Source organism: Ursus arctos, unplaced genomic scaffold, assembly GCF_023065955.2.
Source record: "Ursus arctos isolate Adak ecotype North America unplaced genomic scaffold, UrsArc2.0 scaffold_5, whole genome shotgun sequence".
In the NCBI taxonomy this organism is placed as follows: domain Eukaryota; kingdom Metazoa; phylum Chordata; class Mammalia; order Carnivora; family Ursidae; genus Ursus; species Ursus arctos.
In genome coordinates this window covers 52,431,726-52,453,758 of record NW_026623067.1, presented here as the reverse complement: position 1 = coordinate 52,453,758, position 22,033 = coordinate 52,431,726, and the positions used below count along the sequence as shown (strand labels likewise).

Sequence of the window (22,033 nt, the reverse complement as noted above, 5' to 3'; positions counted from 1 at the left end):
TCAAGAAAATAACACCCAAGGTCAAACACCTGTGCTCAAGGACTAGAACCCTGGTTTCCAAAACCCCTTCCCAAAGCTCTTCCCATTGCAATATGCTGTCTCCAAGTTTCCTTTCATGTCACTAAAAATCTGGTACACATATGTGCTGTAGTAACCATTGGGAAAAGCTACCACCCACCTATCTGCTCATTTTCTCTTACTTCTTAAGTTTATCCACAGGCTAGCACATGAAGAACTGTTATGTTAATTACAAAAGGGCACATCCTCTGGGGGAACCTTCTAGAAAATAGACACCTTTTCTTGGCTGAAAGATTAGAAATATGAACCCATTCCTGGGGCTAATGTGGCCCTCCCCAGTGCACAAGGCTTGGTGTGGAACTCTACCTAAATTCCAGCTCATATTCACATTCCATGGCTAAGTCCTCTGCACAACTTATCTTCAGTAGCCCTGCTTATCAGTCATTCACCATCTTGTCAAATGCAGAAAATCAAGGAATATCATTCCATAAAAATGCTCCATTCATAAACAAGTCAAATATAAAAAAACTTTTAAAAAATCTCATCTTAAAATTTTTAAGCTGTATCTTAACTCTTGGCAGACCAAGGTTCTAGTATTGGAAATATTCAAGCAGAACTACACTGTTAAGAGTAGATGGGAAAACTTTATGACCAGTACTTCATTTTAGAAAGTGACATTTTATGTTTGTTTTGTTTAGTAAGATTTGAAGTGTTTTTGTAAGTGCTATATTAAAAATCACATAGAAGGAAAAATACAGCAACATGTTTTCCTAAGCAATAAATGTCATCACTGAATTTTCAGCAAGGACATTTATCTTTCTAAAATAAAATAGTCGCATACACTAGCTAAAGTTAGAATTTTATCTTCTAAATTTGTTTCCTTAAATGAACATGTCCATAATCACATTTGTAGACATGCTATTTTTGTTTTATGAAGTTGTCATTAAGTTTTTATTATAAACAGGATGTTCTCAAAAATAATACTTCCATTTTTAAAATAAACATTCAAAATGAAACAAATGAAATAAAAATAGTCATTAGCAACTTACGTAAAATGCAACAAATTAGCAAACTCATTATCTTAGAATAGAGTATTTTTTTTTTTTACCAGCAAAATTACTCCTATCATCTACTTACTCCAGTGTATGGTTTGGCAGTTGGCAGTATAAACCTGCCTGAAAACAAACCTTCAAGAAAACTAATTAACCTCATCGACTCCACATCATTTCACTTGGGATTTCCTATGCATTTAAAGTACTCAGTTTGTGCCATTTTGTACTTTATGTATTGTTTTCTTAAGTAACTTCATGTGCTCTTGTTTTACACAGCATCATTTAGTCAATAATCCCATCTGATGCAGAGTAGATTCTCTGTAGTCTAGAGAGGGATGTGGGAGGGAGGTGGGAGAGCCAGGATGCTTATGAAGGACAGCAACGACTCATTGTCCTTCTAGGTATGCTTGGCTTGTCTCCCCAGATTGTCCCCATGGACTGGGTTCATCTCTTCTACTTCATTGGTATCTATCATGGCCCTTCAATACATACATCTTCTTAAATACTAGTTGTCATACATGGTTAATAACCACTGACAATTACCTGGCATTAAGTTTTCATTTTATTTTGAAATATGGCATGGTTGGAAGGAGCTACCAGAAACTGAGCTGTTCTAAGGCTGTTAAATGAGAAGGTTGGACGTACTTTAAACTCTATAATAACCGGCCATCGATGGCATCATGTTTTAAAAGTAGTTTCATACGTATTATTTCATTTGATAGGATCACAACCCTATTAAGATAGGAAGGGCAGGTATTAATCACATTTTATAGGTGAGGAAACATTCAGAAATGCTGATTTGTTCAGCTTTCATTTAGAGTAAATGATTGTGGAATCAGAATCTAAGCTTTCATAAATTACAGCTGTTATTTAAGTAATGTTAATTATACAAATAAGATTTTTGTCAAAGTGCTAGAAATAAAATTTGTTTTCATCTTGTCACTAGGTAGATTCATTCCCCTCCCTAAACTACCACCTCATTTACTATAGGGATTTCGTGTTCACTTTCAAATTATAAAAACTAAAATAAACATAATTCTCTAATATAGTAATCTCACCAAACCCTCCTACTCATATATCTCCTGTCCAAAAATGTAGAAATCCAGTAGTCACCCAACCTTGAGTCTTTCAAATTGATGTACTCTAGGTGAAAAAGGAGGTTGATCAATGTTTTTTTTTTTTTGTACACTTGAATTAACACATAAATCAAGCAAAATGAGTTATATTTGTACTTTACTATCCTGGAAGGTACCTCATGATCTGGTCCCAACCTATCTTTCCATCTTTATTTCCAACTACATCCTCTCTAGTCACAACAGATTGTTCCTCAAATACACTCTGTACTTTTCTCTGTTTCCTCTACTGGAAATTCCCTTTCCCACCCATTTCCTCTTATTCAAACTCTACCCCTTCTTCAAGGCCTAGTATTAATGCTATCTACTTTGCATACATGCAGACTTCCTGATCCCTAGAGTCAAAATTAATCTCTCCCTCCTCCATGAAGCTACTGTACTTTCTCTGAACCTCTGCTCTATATAGAGTTCATTGTGTACAAGACAGCTACACCGTCTGGCTCAGCTGAGAGCTTTTTGTAGGCAAGGGGAGGATCTTTATCTTTCTATCTACCACATGCATATTGTAGATGTTTGGAAAATTGTTTGCTGAATGCAAGTTTCCTTGAAAACAGATACTGTCTTGGTCGGGGTTTTCATTACATTTTATCTGGACTCAAACTACTAAAGCAGTCTTTTGGTCCGTCTCCTCAACCTCTAGTCTTGGCTCCTTCCAGCTTATTTTCCATGTTACTACCACAATGATCCTCTAAGACAAAAAACTAATGTCACTTTCCAATTTTAAGCCTTTTATATTGTTTCCCACCATCTAAAGAACAAAGTCCAGTTTCTAAATATGCCATAAAGGCCCATCTTGATTGGTCGCAGTTTACTCTTCTAATATTTCCTACCATAATTCCAGCAGATGTGCGTCCATGTGTCCATACATTCCCACACGATCAGGATATCAAATTCTCACCAATCCCTTTGCATGTACTGTCTGCATCCTGGCCCCCCATTCTAATATCCCATTCTTTATGCCTCATTTTAGGGGAGGTGTAACATGGCAGTTAAGTCAAATATATCTGTGTTTAAATCCTGGATTGTCCATTGCTTGGAGAGTAATCCTGGGTAAGTTAAACTTTGCAAATACAACTGAAGGAAGATTAGAAAGCCATCTAGCCTCACCATTCTTCCCCTACTCTTTGCAAAACCACTCTGTTCCTATGCTTTGGTGGGCAACTTTGACATTTTGTGTAAAATATAAAACTAAGAGCCAGTATTAGAATCTAAGCTCTAGGTTCCTTGTAGGTAGATGTGATTAGTCAAGTTCCAGACTGAAAAACAGATAAGCTTTAACCTTTGTTTTCTTCTAGCTCCTTATTCACTGTATACTAAAATGTGAAGTAATAATACATACAAATTTTAAATCCTTGCTTACAATAGTGGTCCATCTCAGCAAGGATGTACATATAACATTTTCATATACTGCTTGCTTCATATATCTTTGGTGAAATATCTGTTCAGATCTTTTGTCCAGATCTTTTTATTTTTTTATTTTTTATTTTTTTAAAGATTTTATTTATTTATTTGACAGAGATAGAGACAGCCAGCGAGAGAGGGAACACAAGCAGGGGGAGTGGGAGAGGAAGAAGCAGGCTCATAGCAGAAGAGCCTGATGTGGGGCTTGATCCCATAACGCTGGGATCACGCCCTGAGCCGAAGGCAGACGCTTAACTACTGTGCCACCCAGGCGCCCCTGTCCAGATCTTTTTAAAGTTGGTTTGTTTTCTTAGAGTTTTCAGAATTCTTTCTGTATTCTGGATACAAGTCTCTTACTAGATATAGAATTTGCACATACTGCTTCCTAGTCTGTGGTTTGTCCTTTCATCCCTTAAAGCATCCTTTGCAGAGCCAAAGTTTTTTTTTTTTTTTTTTTGAGGAAGTCAAATTTATCAGTGGACTTCATGTGATTTTGTGTCTAAAAACCATTAGCATACCCAAGTTCAAACCCAAGTTCTCCTATGTTTTCTTTTAGAAGCTTAATAGTTTTACTTTTAAGTTCATGATCCATTAGAAGTTAATTTTTATAGAAAGTGTGAGGTAGGTGTCAATGTTCAGTTTTTTGCACACAGACTCTCAATTACTCTAATATCATTTGTTAAAAGATTATCATTTCTCAAACTTTGTACTTTTGTCAAAAATCAGTTGATTATATGTGTGTATACGTGGGTCTATTTCTGGGCTCTGTATTCTCTTCTATTGATCTCTCTTTCCAGTAGCCATCTATTTTTTTCCCTCTGTAAGATTTAACAGGTATGTAATGCTGTAGATTTTTGTAAACAGTATATATTTAAGTATACCTGGTATCATAGCTCCAAATAAGGTTTGCTTTCTGTTCCAAGAATCAGAAACAGAAATGTAACAACAACAAAAAGTAAACTTAAACAGAACCTGACTAATGTGAAACAGAAAAAGAATGCAATAATATTCTAAGGCTATGTAACTGCTCTGCCTCGAAACTGAGTTTTCAACCTTAAAAAGCCCAGATGAGGTGAATCCCTTTGCATAATCTACTTCCATGTCAGATTTATAGCTTTGTAGGGGGGTTAATTGTTGCATTTTATTTTAACCTGGTTTAGGTGCCAGGTCTTCATCTAAAATTCAGCAGCTACAGTGTTTTTAAGAAGACAATTCAAAGATATATACAGTATGAACTTATAAACATTCTTCAAATGCTACTTTAAAAACTTTTAGTAAGAACGAACTGAAATTAATCTTCTCATACATTCCTTTTATGCTTTTTTGTTAGAATAAACAGTATTTCGTCAGTGTTTTATGAAAATTATTTTGAGTTAATAGAAGCACTTATAATTATAAAAGGCTCTCTATTATCTTAAGAGTCCATGAATTAAGGTAATGCAGATATCCTTCCATCTTATGGCCATAGCACCAAAGACCCAAAGTGGTCATGCTGCAGTCCCACCATCTTTAGGTTATAACCCTCCTCTGGAGACCAGGCTCTTAAGTGTTTAATTTTTGTCGCAGGCCATGTTTATGTCCTGTAACAGGTGTTATGTCCCTTTATTGCTCCTTAAAATTGCTGCTATTCACTGGCACAGGTTAGAACCAAAGGGAGTTTCGTTAGAAGAAAGGACTCTCTCTCACTTTGTCTTTCTAGAATAGAGTAACCTTGTCTTCTGCAAACATCTGAGCTTAGCATTGGAAAAGACAGATAAACTAGATCCAGACTTGCTTTTTAACCTATTTACCTTTATTTACCTATGTTCCCAACATACAGGAGAAGGTTAAGTAATATATGTATTTTCCTCACTAATTCATTTACTACAAAAACTATGAGCAAAACCTTCAAATATCTACTAAAATGTAAACACGTTTTGTTCCAAGATTCTTTTCATACTACACAGCATAGGCTAAAACAATAAAACGAAGAAAACATATAATTTTTAAAATGTCACTGGACTACTGATAAATCCCACCTGAGAATATAATAATGAGCATAAAGACAAACAATTAAGGCTGGTGAATAACTCTGTGATGTTACCTTGGCTTTCGATTTCTGGGCCACTGTCCAGCAGCATCAGGATTAGACATTCTTACCTTCTATCGGAAACACTAAATGTACTTCCACAGGTCAGCTATATATCTAGGTGACTGAACAAGTACATACAGACTACAACTAAAACTGAGTCTTATCATATAGCAGCAGGATATAATATACAAGGACTGTAACACTCTAGTCTTTGTATGGGGCCTACATGTTATCTTTTTAAATTCTCTGAAGACAAGCCAAGGGGTTTTCTTTTTAACTCCCTTTAACAAAGACTGCCTTTAAGATTATTTCAAGTTACAGTTAATATTGTGAACAAGTAAGCATATCCAGAAATTTTCTATTAATTTGTAATGATGAATAAGTCTAAAAGTAAATGCTTATCTAAAAGGAAGAAAAACTGGCAGGAAGTCATTATACAATTTTCATAGTTAAGAAAACATTCTTTTTTACAGAATCCAGAAAATCAAATATACAGCAAAGAACTAATCTAACTTTCAGTCTGTTGACTGTGTGCGTGTGTGTAAACTGAAAATACAAGTTATAGAGAAAGTATTTTGTTCGTAAGATCATATGCCAGTTAATACCTGCCTTTGACCATAAGAAAAGTACTTTTCAGTAGGAACAGAAACCTACCCATTATCATATAACAAATTTGAGACTGTTTAAACAAAATAATTCTTTAAAGAAGCAGCTAAATCAACACTATAAATTTTAAAACAGCAGACTACTTGACATGACAAAATTAGCAATTAGCAATATCAGGAAAATGTATTAAGGATCTTTAAAATAAAAGAAAAATTTTAGTGAGAAGAATAATAAATCAAATATGAAATTACATTAAAAATCTAATAAGCCACTGATATACTTCAAAATAATAATGGAAATCTTATTTAAGGGTTAACACTCACACAGGTGCATTTAAATAGTAAACACATTGAAATCAACATGAATACACAATTATACTGAATGAACTAATACACATGGTGTAGCAATATCTAAACAATAAAGACTAAGGAGAGATGAGAGATCAAATATTACTAACATATCAAAGTTGGCAAAAAGGTAGGAAAGAACTGTAATGAATTCTGTGAGATTCCTCTTCAAAGTAGTTTATTACTAAATAGTTCATATTGTGTCTACTTTTAAAAAGACAAGCTTAAATGAAGGCAAAGATTCGATAAGGTGAACAAAATAGAACAAAATCCACTCATTTAGATTAATGTTGATGAAATATTATGGCAGTGGTTCTTTAAAAAGTTATAGAACTTATAGAAAACTGATTTTGGCTGGGAGAAGAGACCCTCTTATTTTGTCTCCCTAGAATAGAGTGACCTTGTCTTCTGCAAACATCTGAGCCTAGCTTTGGAAAAGACAGATATCTGGATCCAAACTTAATTTTTTTTTAAAAGATTTTTTTATTTATTTATGTGACAGAGAGACAGCCAGCGAGAGAGGGAACACAGCAGGGGAGTGGGAGAGGAAGAAGCAGGCTCCCAGCAGAGAAGCCCTATGTGGGGCTTAATCCCAGAATGCCGGGATCACGCCCTGAGCCAAAGGCAGACGCTTAATGACTGCGCTACCCAGGCGCCCCCCAAACTTAATTTTTAACCTCATTTACCTTTATTCCCAACATATAGGAAAAGGCTAAGTAATGTATTTCTATCACTAATTATTTGGCTGCAGAAACTATGAGCCAATCACATCCTAGCACTACTGATGCATTTTTTGTTTGTTTGGTGTTTTGTTTTTTGAAGGGTGTGGATCCTAGCAGATCCATTTTGTAAAAGCCAACCAAATTACAAAAATTTGTCTTGGTTATTTACATATGTACCCCTGATAGGCATGGAGGGAGTTATTTTAAATAGTGTGGTCTGAAAAGACGATGTTTGAGCAAGGAACTGCATGAAGAGAAGGAATGTTACTAAGACTACCTTAGAGAAGAAACTTTCAAGCTGAGGTAACCAAAGTTACCTGAAGGTAACTGAAAAAGGCCTGATATACGAATTAGCTTGGTGTGTCCATGAAACAGCAAGAAGGACAATATGCCACATTTGAAGTGAGCCATGAGAGTAAGGTGGATAACAGCTTGGCCAAAGTATGTAAAAAAGTGAAGGGTGTGAGGACCAGAGCACAGAGTAAAGGGGTTGCCTTTGCCAGAAGCATACCAGTTCAGATGCAGATGGGTACATTGTTGGTGGGAAAATGAGGAATTTCTCTCACTACTTCTGTTTTCATAATAAAATAAGGAGGAAGGTGATCAGCCAAAAGTGAGAAGAGCAGTGAAGATGTTGGGTGTTATTAATTTATATGATTCTCTTCTAGGAACAACACAAAAACCAACTAAAAAAGCTGTTAAAAATAATGAAACAGCTATTCATTTCCTCCTTAGAGAACTTACCCTACTCATAACCCTGGAAGAAATAGCCTTTCTGTATCAGTTAGGTTTAGGTTCTGTTACACTTAATAAAAATCCAAATAATGTGGCTTAAATAATTTGAATGTTATTTTATCCCACATCAAACAACTCCAGATAGGCGATCCGAGCTAGAATTGTGGCTCCATGAGGTCTTAAAAGGACCCAGGCTCTTTCAACCTCTCTATTCCACCAAAGCTAGCCCCTTCTCTCCCTCTTTCCTTCAGAAAAGATTGCCTGAAAGTCTGATTTGCTTCTGTTTCACCTCATTATCCAGATTTTGGTCACAAGGCCTTGCCTTGCTACAAAGGAGTGTGGTGAAATGTCTTTTAATGAGGCAGTCGTAAGTCCAGATAAATATCTGGGTTCTCATTACTAAATAAGAAGGGAAGCGGATGATGGAGGGACAAGCCATTTCTGTCACACCTACATATCTCATGGCTTTCTAAGAGCCCCTCCACCATCACTGTCCTCCCCAATGACATAAGTGGATAGCTAATCCAAGCCAAGCCAGGTAAGATTCTCTCTCTGGAAAGTCAGAGTTTGGGACACAGAAATAAAGTCATTTTACTTCTGAAGGGCTGAACTGCAAGAAACAATAGGCTAGAGCCCTACAGAGAAAACACAAGATTGTAGAAAGTGACAGAACAAATGAACAAAGAAAAGGAGAGTTGAGGCTGCAGAAGGAGAGAAAATACAAGTTTCTGACAATTTCCTTTCCTGTCAGGCTTGTATGCAATTCTTTTATCTGGATTCTGTGCAACTCTTCCATTCCTTTACGTAGAAATCCCTTCAGTTTACTTTATATGTAAAATCCCTTTATGGAAAAATATGAGTTTTTCTGAGTAGGTTTTTATTACCTACAACCAAAGGAACCTTAAGATATCTAATAAGAAAGTTATAATTTAATGTTATGTGCATTTGAAGTGTTTCTGCATCTTCTGTGAAACTTGTAGAAGACAGTCATTTCCACCCCTTGGGGAAAGATAGGTAAGATAGAATTTCCTTTAGAATTTTATACTTTTCAAAAGTATGTGATAATTAGAAAGTGATATCCTTCTTTTTAAAATTCAGATAATGGCAATTAAGTAATGTTTATTATGTCTTTTTTTGTCCTGTCCACCAGGAAAATGATAACTAAATTTATTACACAATCACAGGTATTTACAGCAATTCCTGGTTAAAGCACAAAGCCTGGAGATTACATTACTGTTTTTAAGTATTCACTGCTCCTCCTTAGGAAAGGTTTTTGTTTGTTTGTTTGTTTGTTTGTTTGTTTTTTAAAGATTATTTATTTATTTATTTGACAGAGAGAGACAGCCAGCGAGAGAGGGGACACAAGCAGGGAGAGTGGGAGAGGAAGAAGCAGGCTCCCAGCGGAGGAGCCTGATGCGGGGCTCGATCCCAGAACGCTGGGATCATGCCCTGAGCTGAAGGCAGGCGCTTAACGACTGAGCCACCCAGGCGCCCCCTTAGGAAAGGTTTATACTTCACTATACCAGACTTGGCCACATCACTTGCTCTCACCAATGAAATGGTGAAGTGATGGATGCCATGTCTAAGCAGAAGCTTTAAGAGCTAGCATACGATTCCATAGTCATTTTTTGCCTTCTGCTGTGTCTCTCAGCAAGAGGCTTCTCCTTCATTCTGGGCCCATGAATGTAAGTGATGGGGAGTCTATCCACAGATCTTGCCCAGGATGTAGCCAGAACAAGTGAAGAAACATTAGTTTTAACCCACTGAGATATGGGGATTGTTTGTTACCATAGCATAACCTAACTTAAGCTAATAAAGGAAGCAATTCAGTATGTTTATATGTAGGGCACTGAAGAATATCAGGAAGGACTAAAAGGACGAAAATGTCTGAGGGCAGCACTGGGAACATCTAGAGCTCCTATCCCAATACTTATCACCACCACTCAGCCAAGTTATCTAAGCCAGAAACCTAGGAGTCATCTGGAGTATATCTTTTTCCTTCGGGTCTCCTATATCCAAATCTGTTACCTCCTTATTATCTCTAAGTTCATCCCCATAGATACTAGACCCGCATTACCTCTCCCTTGGACTAATGTAATAATCTACTAATGTGTCTTTCTGTTTCAGTCTTCTTCTTCCAATCCATCCCCTACACTCATATAGAACAATGTTTCTAACATGATGTCATACCTTCACTAGAAACATCCCAGTGAGAGTTACACGTCAGCTGGACACATGTGAGCTGGCCTTGGCCAGCCTTTCTCTGGGCTCTGGAGAGGTGTCAGAACACTGCAGATTCAAGGACCAAATTTGCCACTTTCTACACACAAAACACTTACCCTCTTTAAGTCTAGTTTTGCGCACTTTTAAAATGAGAATCATAATATAGACTATACCTTATAGCTTTGTGACGGAGGCTAAATTAGAGAAATAAATTGACTTGGCAAAGTGGTCACACTGTAGAACAAGAATTATTCGTGGAATAACAACTGTCTGGCTAGAGCACCTAGGAATACCTCACAGCCCTTAGCTGTTCATACAACTGTCTCCCTTTACTAGACACAAAGCAACTTGTAAAGAAACTCAGACATACTAATCTGAGCTTCCTAGGACCTAGCAGAATGCCTGGTATAAAAGAGGAACTCATTGTGCACAAGCGAAGCCATACCTGAAAGGCAGTAAAATCCCTGAATGGTTAGGAGGGAAAGGATCCAGAGAGAAAACTAAAGAAAGAAAAAATAGAATCACTAATTATAAATCTCCCTCAGGCCCATGTGTAACTTCAAGTGCTTTTAACTTCATGTTAAAACAAAGATCTTTGCATCTTGAGTGGCCTCTTTGTTATGTATTTTATCCAAATTATACTTGCCAATTTATTTTTTTTTTTTAAGATTTTATTATTTATTTGAAAAAGAGCATGAGAGTGGGGGCAGGGGTAGTGGGGTAAGGACAGGAAGAGGGAAAGAATTTTGGAATAGCGTGGAGCCCGACAGAGGGCTCGATTTCAGGACCCTGAGATCATGACCTGAGCCAAAACCAAGAATCAGACATTTAACCGACTGAGCCACCCAGGCATTCCTATACTTGCAAATTTAATTTATAGGTGAATTCACAAAGTGTAGACAAGGAAAGTAGGAAAGCAATGAATTTGAAAACTCTTCAAAACGACTAGATTTCCAGGGTAGAGAATGTTTTTGGCACATAATCTCAACACTGCATTTCAAATGTACAACTGTATTCTCCAAAAACAACTTATACTTCCAGATCAATGGAATGTAACTCTCAAGGGTAATAGAAATCAACACATTCTAAAGAGATGCAAATACCTCTTCTCCATTTTGACAGGAGACTCTCCCCCACGTGTGCATTTCACTGCTTCCTGTCTGCCATTTGAAATCTAATTGTAAAAACAGTAGGGTTGTCATATTTCTGAAGTATATAACTGAAGTTCAAGGATTTTTTTTCTTATATTTTGAAGGTGATTCCTTGGATGTGGATTAAGGTTCTCAATGAACTAACTGGGCATTTTAAAAGTGGTTTTTTATTTCAAATAGCCCAAGAAACAGTTTTGGTCAGAATATCCCAAAATCCTTGCCATAAAGACCTAAACAGAAGAAAAACGGAAGCCTGACAGAAATGCCAAATGATAGCATGGTTTACATTATAATTGTTATTATTCGAAAGTTTTAGGTAAAGTAATAGGTAAAGGCGGTAAACTAAACCATCTAGTCTACATTGGGGGATTATACAACACTAACTTAAAGGACTGGACTTCAAGCTAAAATGTTATTTCTTTCCAATAGTGACTCCAAATAATGGTTTATCTTATTAGCATTAGGGTATAACTTTTGAAAATGCTAACATTTAACTGTTTTTGATCTACAAAATGGCAAATTTTACATTCAACTCTTTTTTGGCTTACTATTTTGATCTCTTCCAGAAATATATACTGCCTACTTGACATCCTTTATAATTCACATGCGTGTCTCTTAGAGTACTTGACATACTGAATTGTAATTAATTGTTTATAATCTCACTTTTACACTATACTATGAACATTTGCAGACAGAAATCATTTCTCCTTTATTTTTACGTTCTAAGTCTAGCACTGTGTGGCAACAACAGTAGCATATGTTTGAGAATAGGATGGCTGCTTAGGAAAGAACATATAAAAAATAAAAATCAAGGTCTAGTACAAGTTAGCATGCAAACTTCATTAAAATTAAGACTGCTCCAAAGCTTAGTATCTGCTGATAAACTCGAATATTTCCTGAAAGTACAATATTTGGACCACTACTACTCCATACCAAAGAAATAATAACTAAATTTTCTTTACTCAGAGACCAGTTACCCACTATATAGATCTCACATTTCTCTCTCTTCCTCTTTTTTACCATCTGCTTCAGTACATCTCGGAGAAAAGGAAGCAGAAATGCTCTAAATGGTTAATGTACTCCTTGCTTGTAAATGTTCTCATTGAGAGGAAGAGGGGGACTTCTTACAGATGATGATTCTAATGGTTCATACAGACTTGTTAAAATATCTGTGGATTTCAATCTTTGTTATTATATTATCTTTTAAAATTTGTACTATCATTTAAAAATGCATACTATCTTCTAAATTTTTCTAGAGATATATTTATTTATTTGTCAGCAAGAGAGAGAGAGAGAGAGAGAGAGAGAGAGAGAGAGAGCACAAACAGGGGCAGTGGCAGGCAGAGGGAGAAGCAGGCTCCCTGCTGAGCAGAGAGCCTGATGTGGGGCTCCATCCCAGGAGCCTGAGATCGTGACCTGAGCCGAAGGCAGACACTTAACCGAATAAGCCACCCACGGGTCCCACTAGCTTCTAAATTTTTGAAATTTAAATATTGTACTATCTTTTTGAATCTGTTCTTCCTATGTCTGATCATATTAAGACTAAGACATTTCCCAAGGCTGAGAGAAAGGTTACAAATGTTTCTGAGAGTGCTAGAAATCCTGGGAAGAAAGAAATCTTAGTAACATGTTAAACCCAACAAAGAGACACTTGAGAGACGACAATTGGCAACATCTAATATGGGTGTTCACCCAGGCCTCAGGGAGTATACTCAGGAGGTATTTACAACTACATTTTCCTTGCTTCATAATTTAAAGTTCAATCCAACTCATCAGATCTTTAATCTCAATTTCAATATCCATATCTAAATTCCTGGTGCTATCATAGTAATGATATTTCATATTCAGTCAACTAACACAGGTCATAACTAAAACACAAATTCCACTTAATTTTACCACTTAAGAGAGCTGTTTTCTGAAGAAGGTCAGCTAAATATGATGGATAAACAGAACATAGCTGATCAAACCAGAACCTGTTCAAACACCAAAACTAATACCATTCCAGTTAACCTTGAAACATTTCTTTTTTTTTTTTTTTTTAAAGATTTTTTTTTATTTATTCGACAGAGATAGAGACAGCCAGCGAGAGAGGGAACATAAGCAGGGGGAGTGGGAGAGGAAGAAGCAGGCTCATAGCAGAGGAGCCTGATGTGGGGCTCGATCCCATAATGCCAGGATCACGCCCTGAGCCGAAGGCAGACGCTCAACCGCTGTGCCACCCAGGCGCCCCTAACCTTGAAACATTTCTATCAAATGTTTGATGATTATAATTTGAGGGTATGTGTTAGTATTTTTTGATTTATATTTCAATTTGATGAAAATAATTTAGAAGTGCAATCACAATACAACTACATTTGATAGAAATTACACAAAGACCGAATTTCCATAATGATTATAATCACCACAACAAACCATTGATTACTATTTGGTTTGCTTGTTACATCTGATTTTACTCTTTGGTTGTTTATTATGAATCAATACACAGATGTTAAAAAATAGCATGAGAGACTATGGACTATGAGAAACAAACTGAGGGCCTCAGAGGGGAGGGGGGTGGGGGAATGGGATAGGCTGGTGATGGGTACTAAGGAGGGCACGTATTGCATGGTGCACTGGGTGTTATACGCAACTAATGAATCATCGAACTTCACATCGGAAACCGGGGATGTACTGTATAGTGACTAACATAATATAATAAAAAATCATTAAAAAAAAAATAGTAGGGCAGACAACTCAATTTGGTTTATAGGATTAACTTGCAGCAGTTGAGCTCCACCTACAGGCAAAAAAATAATTCTTCACAATCAATTTTAAAATATGATTTTCCAAAAGCCAATCTACAAATAATCCCAAACTTACAATTAACCCTGAGTGCACATTAGAATAACCTGGGGTGCTTGCTTAAACTTATGATCCCATACCACAAATTCTGATTGACTTAGTGTGGGGTCGAGCCTGTCCTCAGGTGATCTGAATGTACAGAAAAGGTTGAAAGACTGATTTAGGTCTTTGGCAGCACCATACCTTTTAAAAACATCAAATATTCTCAAACATCATATTTTATATCTTATACAATTATTTGAGTCCCACTATACTGACCATTTTATGTTTTTCAAAGATAAAAACTAAATTCAGTTGATATAAATGTCTTATCACCATTAGACTGCAAAAATTATCTGAGGCGACAGCACGATTTTTTAAGTCTACTTTTGCATTATTCTGTACCTCAGAAGTAATCAAGGGAGTATGTGTGTGGTGGGGAGTAGAGTTCTTAACCCTGGAGGCACATTAGTATATCTGGGGAGATTTTACAAAGTATTGTTGCCCTAAACTAATATCTGTTGTTAGAAGTTAGAAAAGCAGTTACTCTTGGGAGAGGGGAGAAGTAACCAAAACGGGGCAAGAGGGAGATTTCTGGGTGATGGAATTTTCTGTTTCTTGATCTTGATGATGGGTATATAGGTATATTTGGGTTGTAAAAATTTAGCAAGCTGTATAATTATGATACGTGCACTGTGAAATAGAGCTAAGACAAATATATTCTATATGTATATCATACTTCAATTAAAAGCTAGAAAGTTAAAAAAGAGGATGTGTCCAGGTTTCACTTCAGACCAAATGATTCAGAATCTGTGGAACTGGGGCCTGGCCATCAATATTTCTTTGAATGTTCCCCCATGAATCTACCGGGCAGTTGGGAATGAAATACCATTCCTCTAATGCATCACAAATATATTTATTCATTTATTAATCCACTCATACAAACTTTAAGGACAATCTACTTACTATACTAGACTTGGAGAATGTAAAGATAAAAAGGACACAGGGCACCTGGGTGGCTCAGTAAGTTAAGCATCTGCCTTTGGCTCAGGTCATGATCCTGGGGTCCTGGGATCAAGCCCCCATCTGGTTCCCTGCTCAGTGGGGAGTCTGCTTCTCCCTCTCCCTCTGCCCCTCCCCTGCTCATTCTCGCTCTTAAATAAGTAAAATCTTTTTTTAGAAGAAAAGATAAAGAGGACAAAATCTCTGAAGGAATTTAGTCTAGGCAAGGGATAGACAGGTAAACCAATAAATCCCATGTGATAAATAAAAGCAAGTTACTTACAAGATCTAGAGGTAAAAGTGATTTGTTAAAGAAAGATCAATCATTTTGAGGTTGTTCATTCTTTTATACAAATATTTGGGTACCGATGATGTATGACTATAGAAATACAAACATAAATGGATACAATCTCTGCCTTCAAGAAAGTTATAGTATAAGGGTACACAAGGAAGGAAATAAAGGTGTAAACTAATGTCATACTATCACAGACGTGTAAGAAAGGTGTAATATGTATGCCCCGAGGAGTCAGAGATGGTACTACCAAGTTGCTGACCTTGGAGGTAATAAACTTGAACTAGTTCAGTAACAGGGGGAATAAAAATTAGTATTCTAGAGGAGTGCTTCTCAAAAGTTAGTGTGCATACAGATCAGCTGGAGTTCTTGTTAGAATGCAGATTGAGTCCTCAAGTGTGCGACAGAGCCTGAAACTCAGCATTTCTAAATACTTCCCAAGTGATACTAATGCTATTCGTCTACAGATCACAATTTAAGTAGCAAAGTTCTCGAACAAAATGGTTTCAAGAAACAAGAGATAAAAAATGCCCAAAATTCCACAGCAGACACCAAGAAAAACAAAAATTGCAAAGTAGCCATTAGATTTGTCACTTAGAAGGCCTTCTAACTAGTGAGAGTAGTTTCAGTGGAATGATGAGGGAGAAGCTAACTGATAGGTATTTAGAAATAAATGGGAAGTAATAAGGTGGGGACAGAAATAAAATGGAATGGTTTCATTTGTTTCTGCTCTCGAATGCTGGGAGAGATTTAAGTCTATTCATAAGCTGAAGGAAAGGAACCAGTGAAGAGAGAAAACTAAAGATGGAAAAGAGGATGGAATCACTTTTGGTAGAGAGATTCCTCTCTCTTTGCAACAGAGAAGGAACTAAGAATTGGTCTCAAAGGGTAGGGAGGGGGAAAGACAAGAATGAGTGGAAGGAGTTACTCCTATTTCACAGAGCAGGAAGCCAGGTGATCTGGTGAGAGACAGTGAGTTCAAGGTCGAAGCTGAGCACTGCGGGGGGGGGGGGGGGGGGGGTGTTGGGGGGCGGGAAATGAAGAAGCCCTGGAGGCATAGCTGAGGCTGGACTTGCACATGGCTGTGTGATTCCAGTAGTGAAGGTATAGGCTTAAAGAAGATGGGCTGGATGAGAGAGTGAGACCCACACATGTAGAAAAGGAGGAGGAAAGGGACATAAATCCTAAGAAGTCAGAAGAGGTATAATGAGAGAAAAGAAAGGAGAGAAGGTAGGAAGTGCTTTGGACTTTTTTTCTCTTCAACCCCTAGCCAGTCTTCAACAGTGTTAACAACTGGAGACATTGCTGAGAATACATTATTAGGAAAAGATTCTACTCTGTGTAAATTTGTTGAAAATTATATTGTTAAATACCATCCGCCAGCTTACACATTAAGTACTCAACAAACCTGCTTGTAGATTTAACATCCAAAGTGATAAACTGCTTTAAAAGGGCCCAGATATTTCTTTACCAACAGAAGCAATACCACAAATTTTCAGTAAAATTATACTCCTTGCCTAAAACGCTGGTAGGCTAGTCTATTCCCTGATCTTACTGCTTGAATCAGAAAATGACGGAAGGATAATGGACTATTTCTAGCACATGCAGATGAAAAGGCTGAATATCCGAACACATAATGATTTCACATGGACATCCTATCTGCTGGCAGCTATACCCAGTATAATTCAGTATAATTCAACTTAGACTGAGTAGTGATACTTCTTTAAATTTAACTATTTTTTTTACCACATTACAATTTTTTAAGTCTCTTAGAGATTTTCTGTTTTTTTTTTTTAACATAAAAGTAGCTTGAGACTTAAACTATAATAAAGCTAGTATAACTAATCAAAAGCACTAATATTTTGGAATTTTTTTGCACTCAAATGGTCATGAGACAAGCATGGATATTTGTAGAGAAAGTGAAAAACTATTTTCCCTTTGAAATTTCTCCTCTATCCTGGTTTCCTTATTTTTCTTTTATTTCTCTTTGCAGGCAGGAGAGGTAGCATGGAGGGAGAAAGAAGGATGTGAATATTGAAAAATCTGAGGGGAGAGGGAAACAGTTAAAAATAGATGTTTTGGGGGTGCTGGGTATCTCAGTTGGTTAAGCATCCCCTCTTGATTTTGGCTCAGGTCATGATATCAGGGTCCTGGGATGGAGCCGCAGGTTGGGCACTGTGCTCGGCAGGGAGTCGGCTTGGGATTCTCTCTCTCTCCCCCTCTGCCTCTCTCCCAGCTCCTCTGCACGGTCTCTCTCTCCCTCAAATAAATAAATAAATATTTTTTAAAATAGATGTTTTGTTGTTTTCACTATTTATTAAGGCAAATTTTGCCAAATAAGCTTTATTTAGTTCTTAAAGAATATTCAGCTCTGCTAAATTATAAGCTACACTAATTACAGGGTATACAAGTATTGAAAATTGTATAAAAGCCAATAAGACAGTACAATTGAGGAATTAAGCACTTAAACATAAAAACTATTTGTTTCATCTATTAAAAACTAAAAATGGGGCACCTGGGTGGCTCAGGGTTTTGAGATGGAGCCCCACATCAGGCTCCATGCTCAGCACGGAGTCTGTGTGAGATTCTCTCTCTCCCTCTTCCTCTGCCCCTCCCCCTGCTCATGCATGTGCTCTCTCTCTCTCTCTAAATATAAATCTTTAAAAAAACTGAAAATGTATTTTTTGTCACATTATAAACCTAATCTTTAAAAAATTCATAACTCTTGACTATCAGAAAATGCATGTCTTGAATGAGAGAGAGAAAAAATATATTGATTATATATGTAATCTGATTTAAAGTTACTGAGCTGATGTGATGTATAAGCACTAAAATATTGTCAATAGTGGCCCAAAGGCAATCTGTATTTATTTCTGAATATAAAGCTTATACCATCAGTGGGAATTTCTGGGAATTACTTTTTTGGTTACATAAAGGAAAAAATTGAGGGAGTGAAGCAATGAAAACTTGGAAATGTTTTACATTTTTAATTTTTTTTTTAAAGTTTTTCTATATGAAGTTGAGAAATAGCAGAAAAATAGAATGTTATTTATATGTAGTTACATCTTTCTTATCCCCAAATGTAGGTGATCTAAAGAAAACATTTTAAAATATTTTATTTATTTATTTATTTGAGAGAGAAAGAATGAGCGATGGGAAGGGCAGAGGGAGAGGGATAAGGAGAAGCAGACTCCCCACTGAGCAGGGAGCCTGACACAGGCTCGATACCAGGACCCCAAGTTCACGACTCTAGCTGAAGTGAGACACTTAACTGACTGAGCCACCCAGGTGCCCCTAAAACATTTTATAAAGCAATATTACTTAGGGGCGCCTGGGCGGCTTAGTCAGTTAAGCATCTGCCTTCGGCTCAGGTCATGATCCCAGTATCCTGGGATCAAGCCCCACATCGGGCTTCTTGTTCAGCGGGGAGTCTGCTTCTTGCTCTCACTCTGTGGGCACACACTCTCTCTCTCTGAAATAAATAATAAAAATAAAATCTTTAAAGCAATATTATTTAAAATGTATACCATACAGTTGTAATAACAGAATCACAAGGGAGAGTTTTTCAATTAAATTGAATTTCAGGAGTCACAAAACTCAACAACTCTTTATCATCAGACATTTGGTGAAATTTCTTTTATGATACCACTGAGATTAGGAGAGGTATATAGTATAAATCAGACTTGAAAAGATATTTAAGAATGTTTTCAGACCCACATACTTTCATAACCAATTCTGACAAATTTTACTCACCTAAATCTGAGGACTTCTCTTTTCATTCCATACAATACTCTACTGTTCATATTCATATTAAACAAACACAGCCTGCCACATCTAACTAATATGTTGCTTACCCCACATATAAAAATTTACAGAGGATTTTCAAGAAGAGATTAGAAAGAAATGAAGTAGAATTTGACTCATGGGACCATTGCTGTAAGTACTTTAAAACTGGTCTATTTTAGGCCTCCAAACAGGCTAACACACAAATGGTATACATATCAAACGTTATGAAAATAGTGTTTAAAAAAATGTTGAATAGAGGACTTAATACTAATTTAAAGTGAAGTATAAAAAGACAAACTGACACCTAGAAGCACAGTAATTGACTCACCTGCGGCTAACTGATTTCTTCACTTCTCCTTCTCCAGCTGACTTAACATTTCCACTTGTGTCCTTTTTTAACTTTTTTGCAATTCTTTCTCTCACCAGCTTCTTCTCATCACCATCAATATATTCATCAAGCTCTGCACCTTCATATTCTCCATCCTGTAGAAATTGAAGTGGAGTATTTGCCAGGCATCCCATTTCCCCTTAAATTTCCAGAGATCCATTCCAGACTCTCATCACATTCTAGGCCAGTTTTGGTTTTTGTTTTGTTTTGTCTTGAATCTGTAAGGGCTTGAAGAATCTGGTCCATGTGGGAATACTCCTGGGGTCTGCTCTAGGCCAACTATGTAATTATGGGATACCCAAAGAAGGAGTGTTTGCTCACTGAACCCACAGCGCTTCTGTGCAACACGGGCTGTACTCCCTCCGTATCACCCAGGATATTGTGTCTATCTACATTCCTATTCTTTCCCAGTGGGAGACGTGGCTTCTGCAGGCAGCTGGCCAGCATACTGACCTCAACCAGAGATTAATTCAAGTAGAATGAGGAGGAGGTGGAGAAGCTGAGATTTCTTCCTATAATCTCAGTCATACCAGTTACTCCCCTTCTTAGAATCCTCCAGTGGATCCCCAAATCACTCACAACCCAAACATTCTATACCACCCAGACATAATTTCCTACAACTCCAGGCCAGCAACACCAGCCAACTTTAGAGCTGGTATTCTCTCTATCTCGAAACACTCATATTCCATGTATCTGCACTGCTCGCCCTTTCATCTCCTTTAGGTCTTTATCAGCTTTACTACCCAATACAACTAATAAAGAAAGATCACCATAGTCTTGAAAGAGGACCCTCTGAATTGTGTATATAAAGGACTACCACTATAAATGACCGATCCAAGCATTTTCTCATACACCATGTAGGATACCCACGCATCAACATTTAAACTTTTACATAATAAAATAAAATCAATGACATCTGAATTTTGAGTATTCAGGTAGTGAGAGGGAGAAAAAAACCAGATTAGAAATTCATACACATATAAGATTTCAATTTTGTAGGGAAATACACACACATCTACACACACACTTGGAAGGAAATAGTCCAATCAAAATAAATTATTTACTTTTCAAATTTTTAAATTTTTTTCAAAATTTTAAATATATAATTATAAAAGTAACATATACTACCTTTTAAGGAAAAAATTAAATTTTTATAAACATTTTAAATTTTCTATTGTTCAAACTATATACTAAAATTATTACTTACGTTAGCTGAATCTCCTACTGCATCACCTTTTTCACTATGAAAAGAATGAAAATAAGTAAATTTTAGCTTCAAGTGAAACTACTAAAATTATTCAAATTTTGGGATTAATCAAAATTTAGAATATTTTGCTAGGATTAACAGTTCAAAAACCTATTTCAACACAGGAATTTCAGAATGGAATTGTAGAACAAATAGAAACATTCTATAACAGAGTCATTTTTACAAATAGAATAAGAAGTATGCTCCATGAGCACACATATTAATTTACTAGAATTAACAGAAAAAAGCAAACAACAACCAACAGTGCTGTTTTTATGAACAAAGGATTGCAGTAAACAGTTTCTTCCATTGGCTTGATGTACTCTGGCTGAAAAAACCAAATCCTTCAAATACAAGGATATTAAGAAAAGATTTTTTTTTTAAATAGAATTTTTGAAAGCAAGCTAAACTCAATGTAATAGCATTTTAATCCCCCTTTGAGGCACTGGCCCAATATATCATGTGCAATTGTATTTAACAGTAAGACATCTTCCCTTCTCCAAGGGAAGCAACAGAGATAGACATTTTCTGTTAACTACTAAAATATATAAGAAATAACTACTCAATGGATTGGTCTAAAATGTGGTGACTTCTTCAGAAAACCTTTCAACTCTGCCTTGTTTACCCATCATGCCAACTGGCACAAAAATGCTTTAAGGAAAAAGCTAACAAAGTAATTTGAGTTAAACATTAAACTTTTAAACTAAACCCTTTCATATTCAAACAATCCCAAGATTTAAGTTTAGCAATTAATTTTAAATTTAATTAGTTCAACAGAAATAGATAGCAAGACGAAATGAAAGGTGCCAGAGTACTTCCCTCCATTATGCAAGAGGCTCTGCTACCTCCATCACCAAAATGCTTTCGTTATTTGTCTGAGTTAAAAAAATTGGACTTAGGAGAACTGACCAGGATGCCTGCGAGGCTTAGTCAGTTAAGTGTCCAACTCTTGATTTCTGCTCAGGTCGTGATCTCAGGGTTGTGAGATCGAGCCCCACGCTGGGCTCTGCACTCAGTGGGGAGGCTGCTTGAGATTCTCT

At 36.6% G+C, this 22,033-nt stretch overlaps 1 protein-coding gene across 2 annotated transcripts in view; it reads right to left on the bottom strand.

The window, feature by feature from the left end:
- Positions 1-22,033, bottom strand: part of CWC27 (CWC27 spliceosome associated cyclophilin) — a 182,848-nt gene that overhangs the window by 131,816 nt on the left and 28,999 nt on the right. Inside the window, exons 9-11 of one of the 2 annotated variants that reach the window (XM_057307279.1) lie at positions 20,955-20,988; positions 19,688-19,842; positions 18,925-19,045 (exon numbers count right to left, since the gene is read on the bottom strand). In XM_057307279.1, coding sequence (XP_057163262.1) covers positions 19,018-19,045; positions 19,688-19,842; positions 20,955-20,988 — 217 coding nt within the window. In that variant the 3' untranslated portion in view covers positions 18,925-19,017. Of the gene's footprint in view, positions 1-18,924; positions 19,046-19,687; positions 19,843-20,954; positions 20,989-22,033 lie in introns of those variants that run through there. The other variant, XM_026498896.4, reaches the window with a different exon arrangement.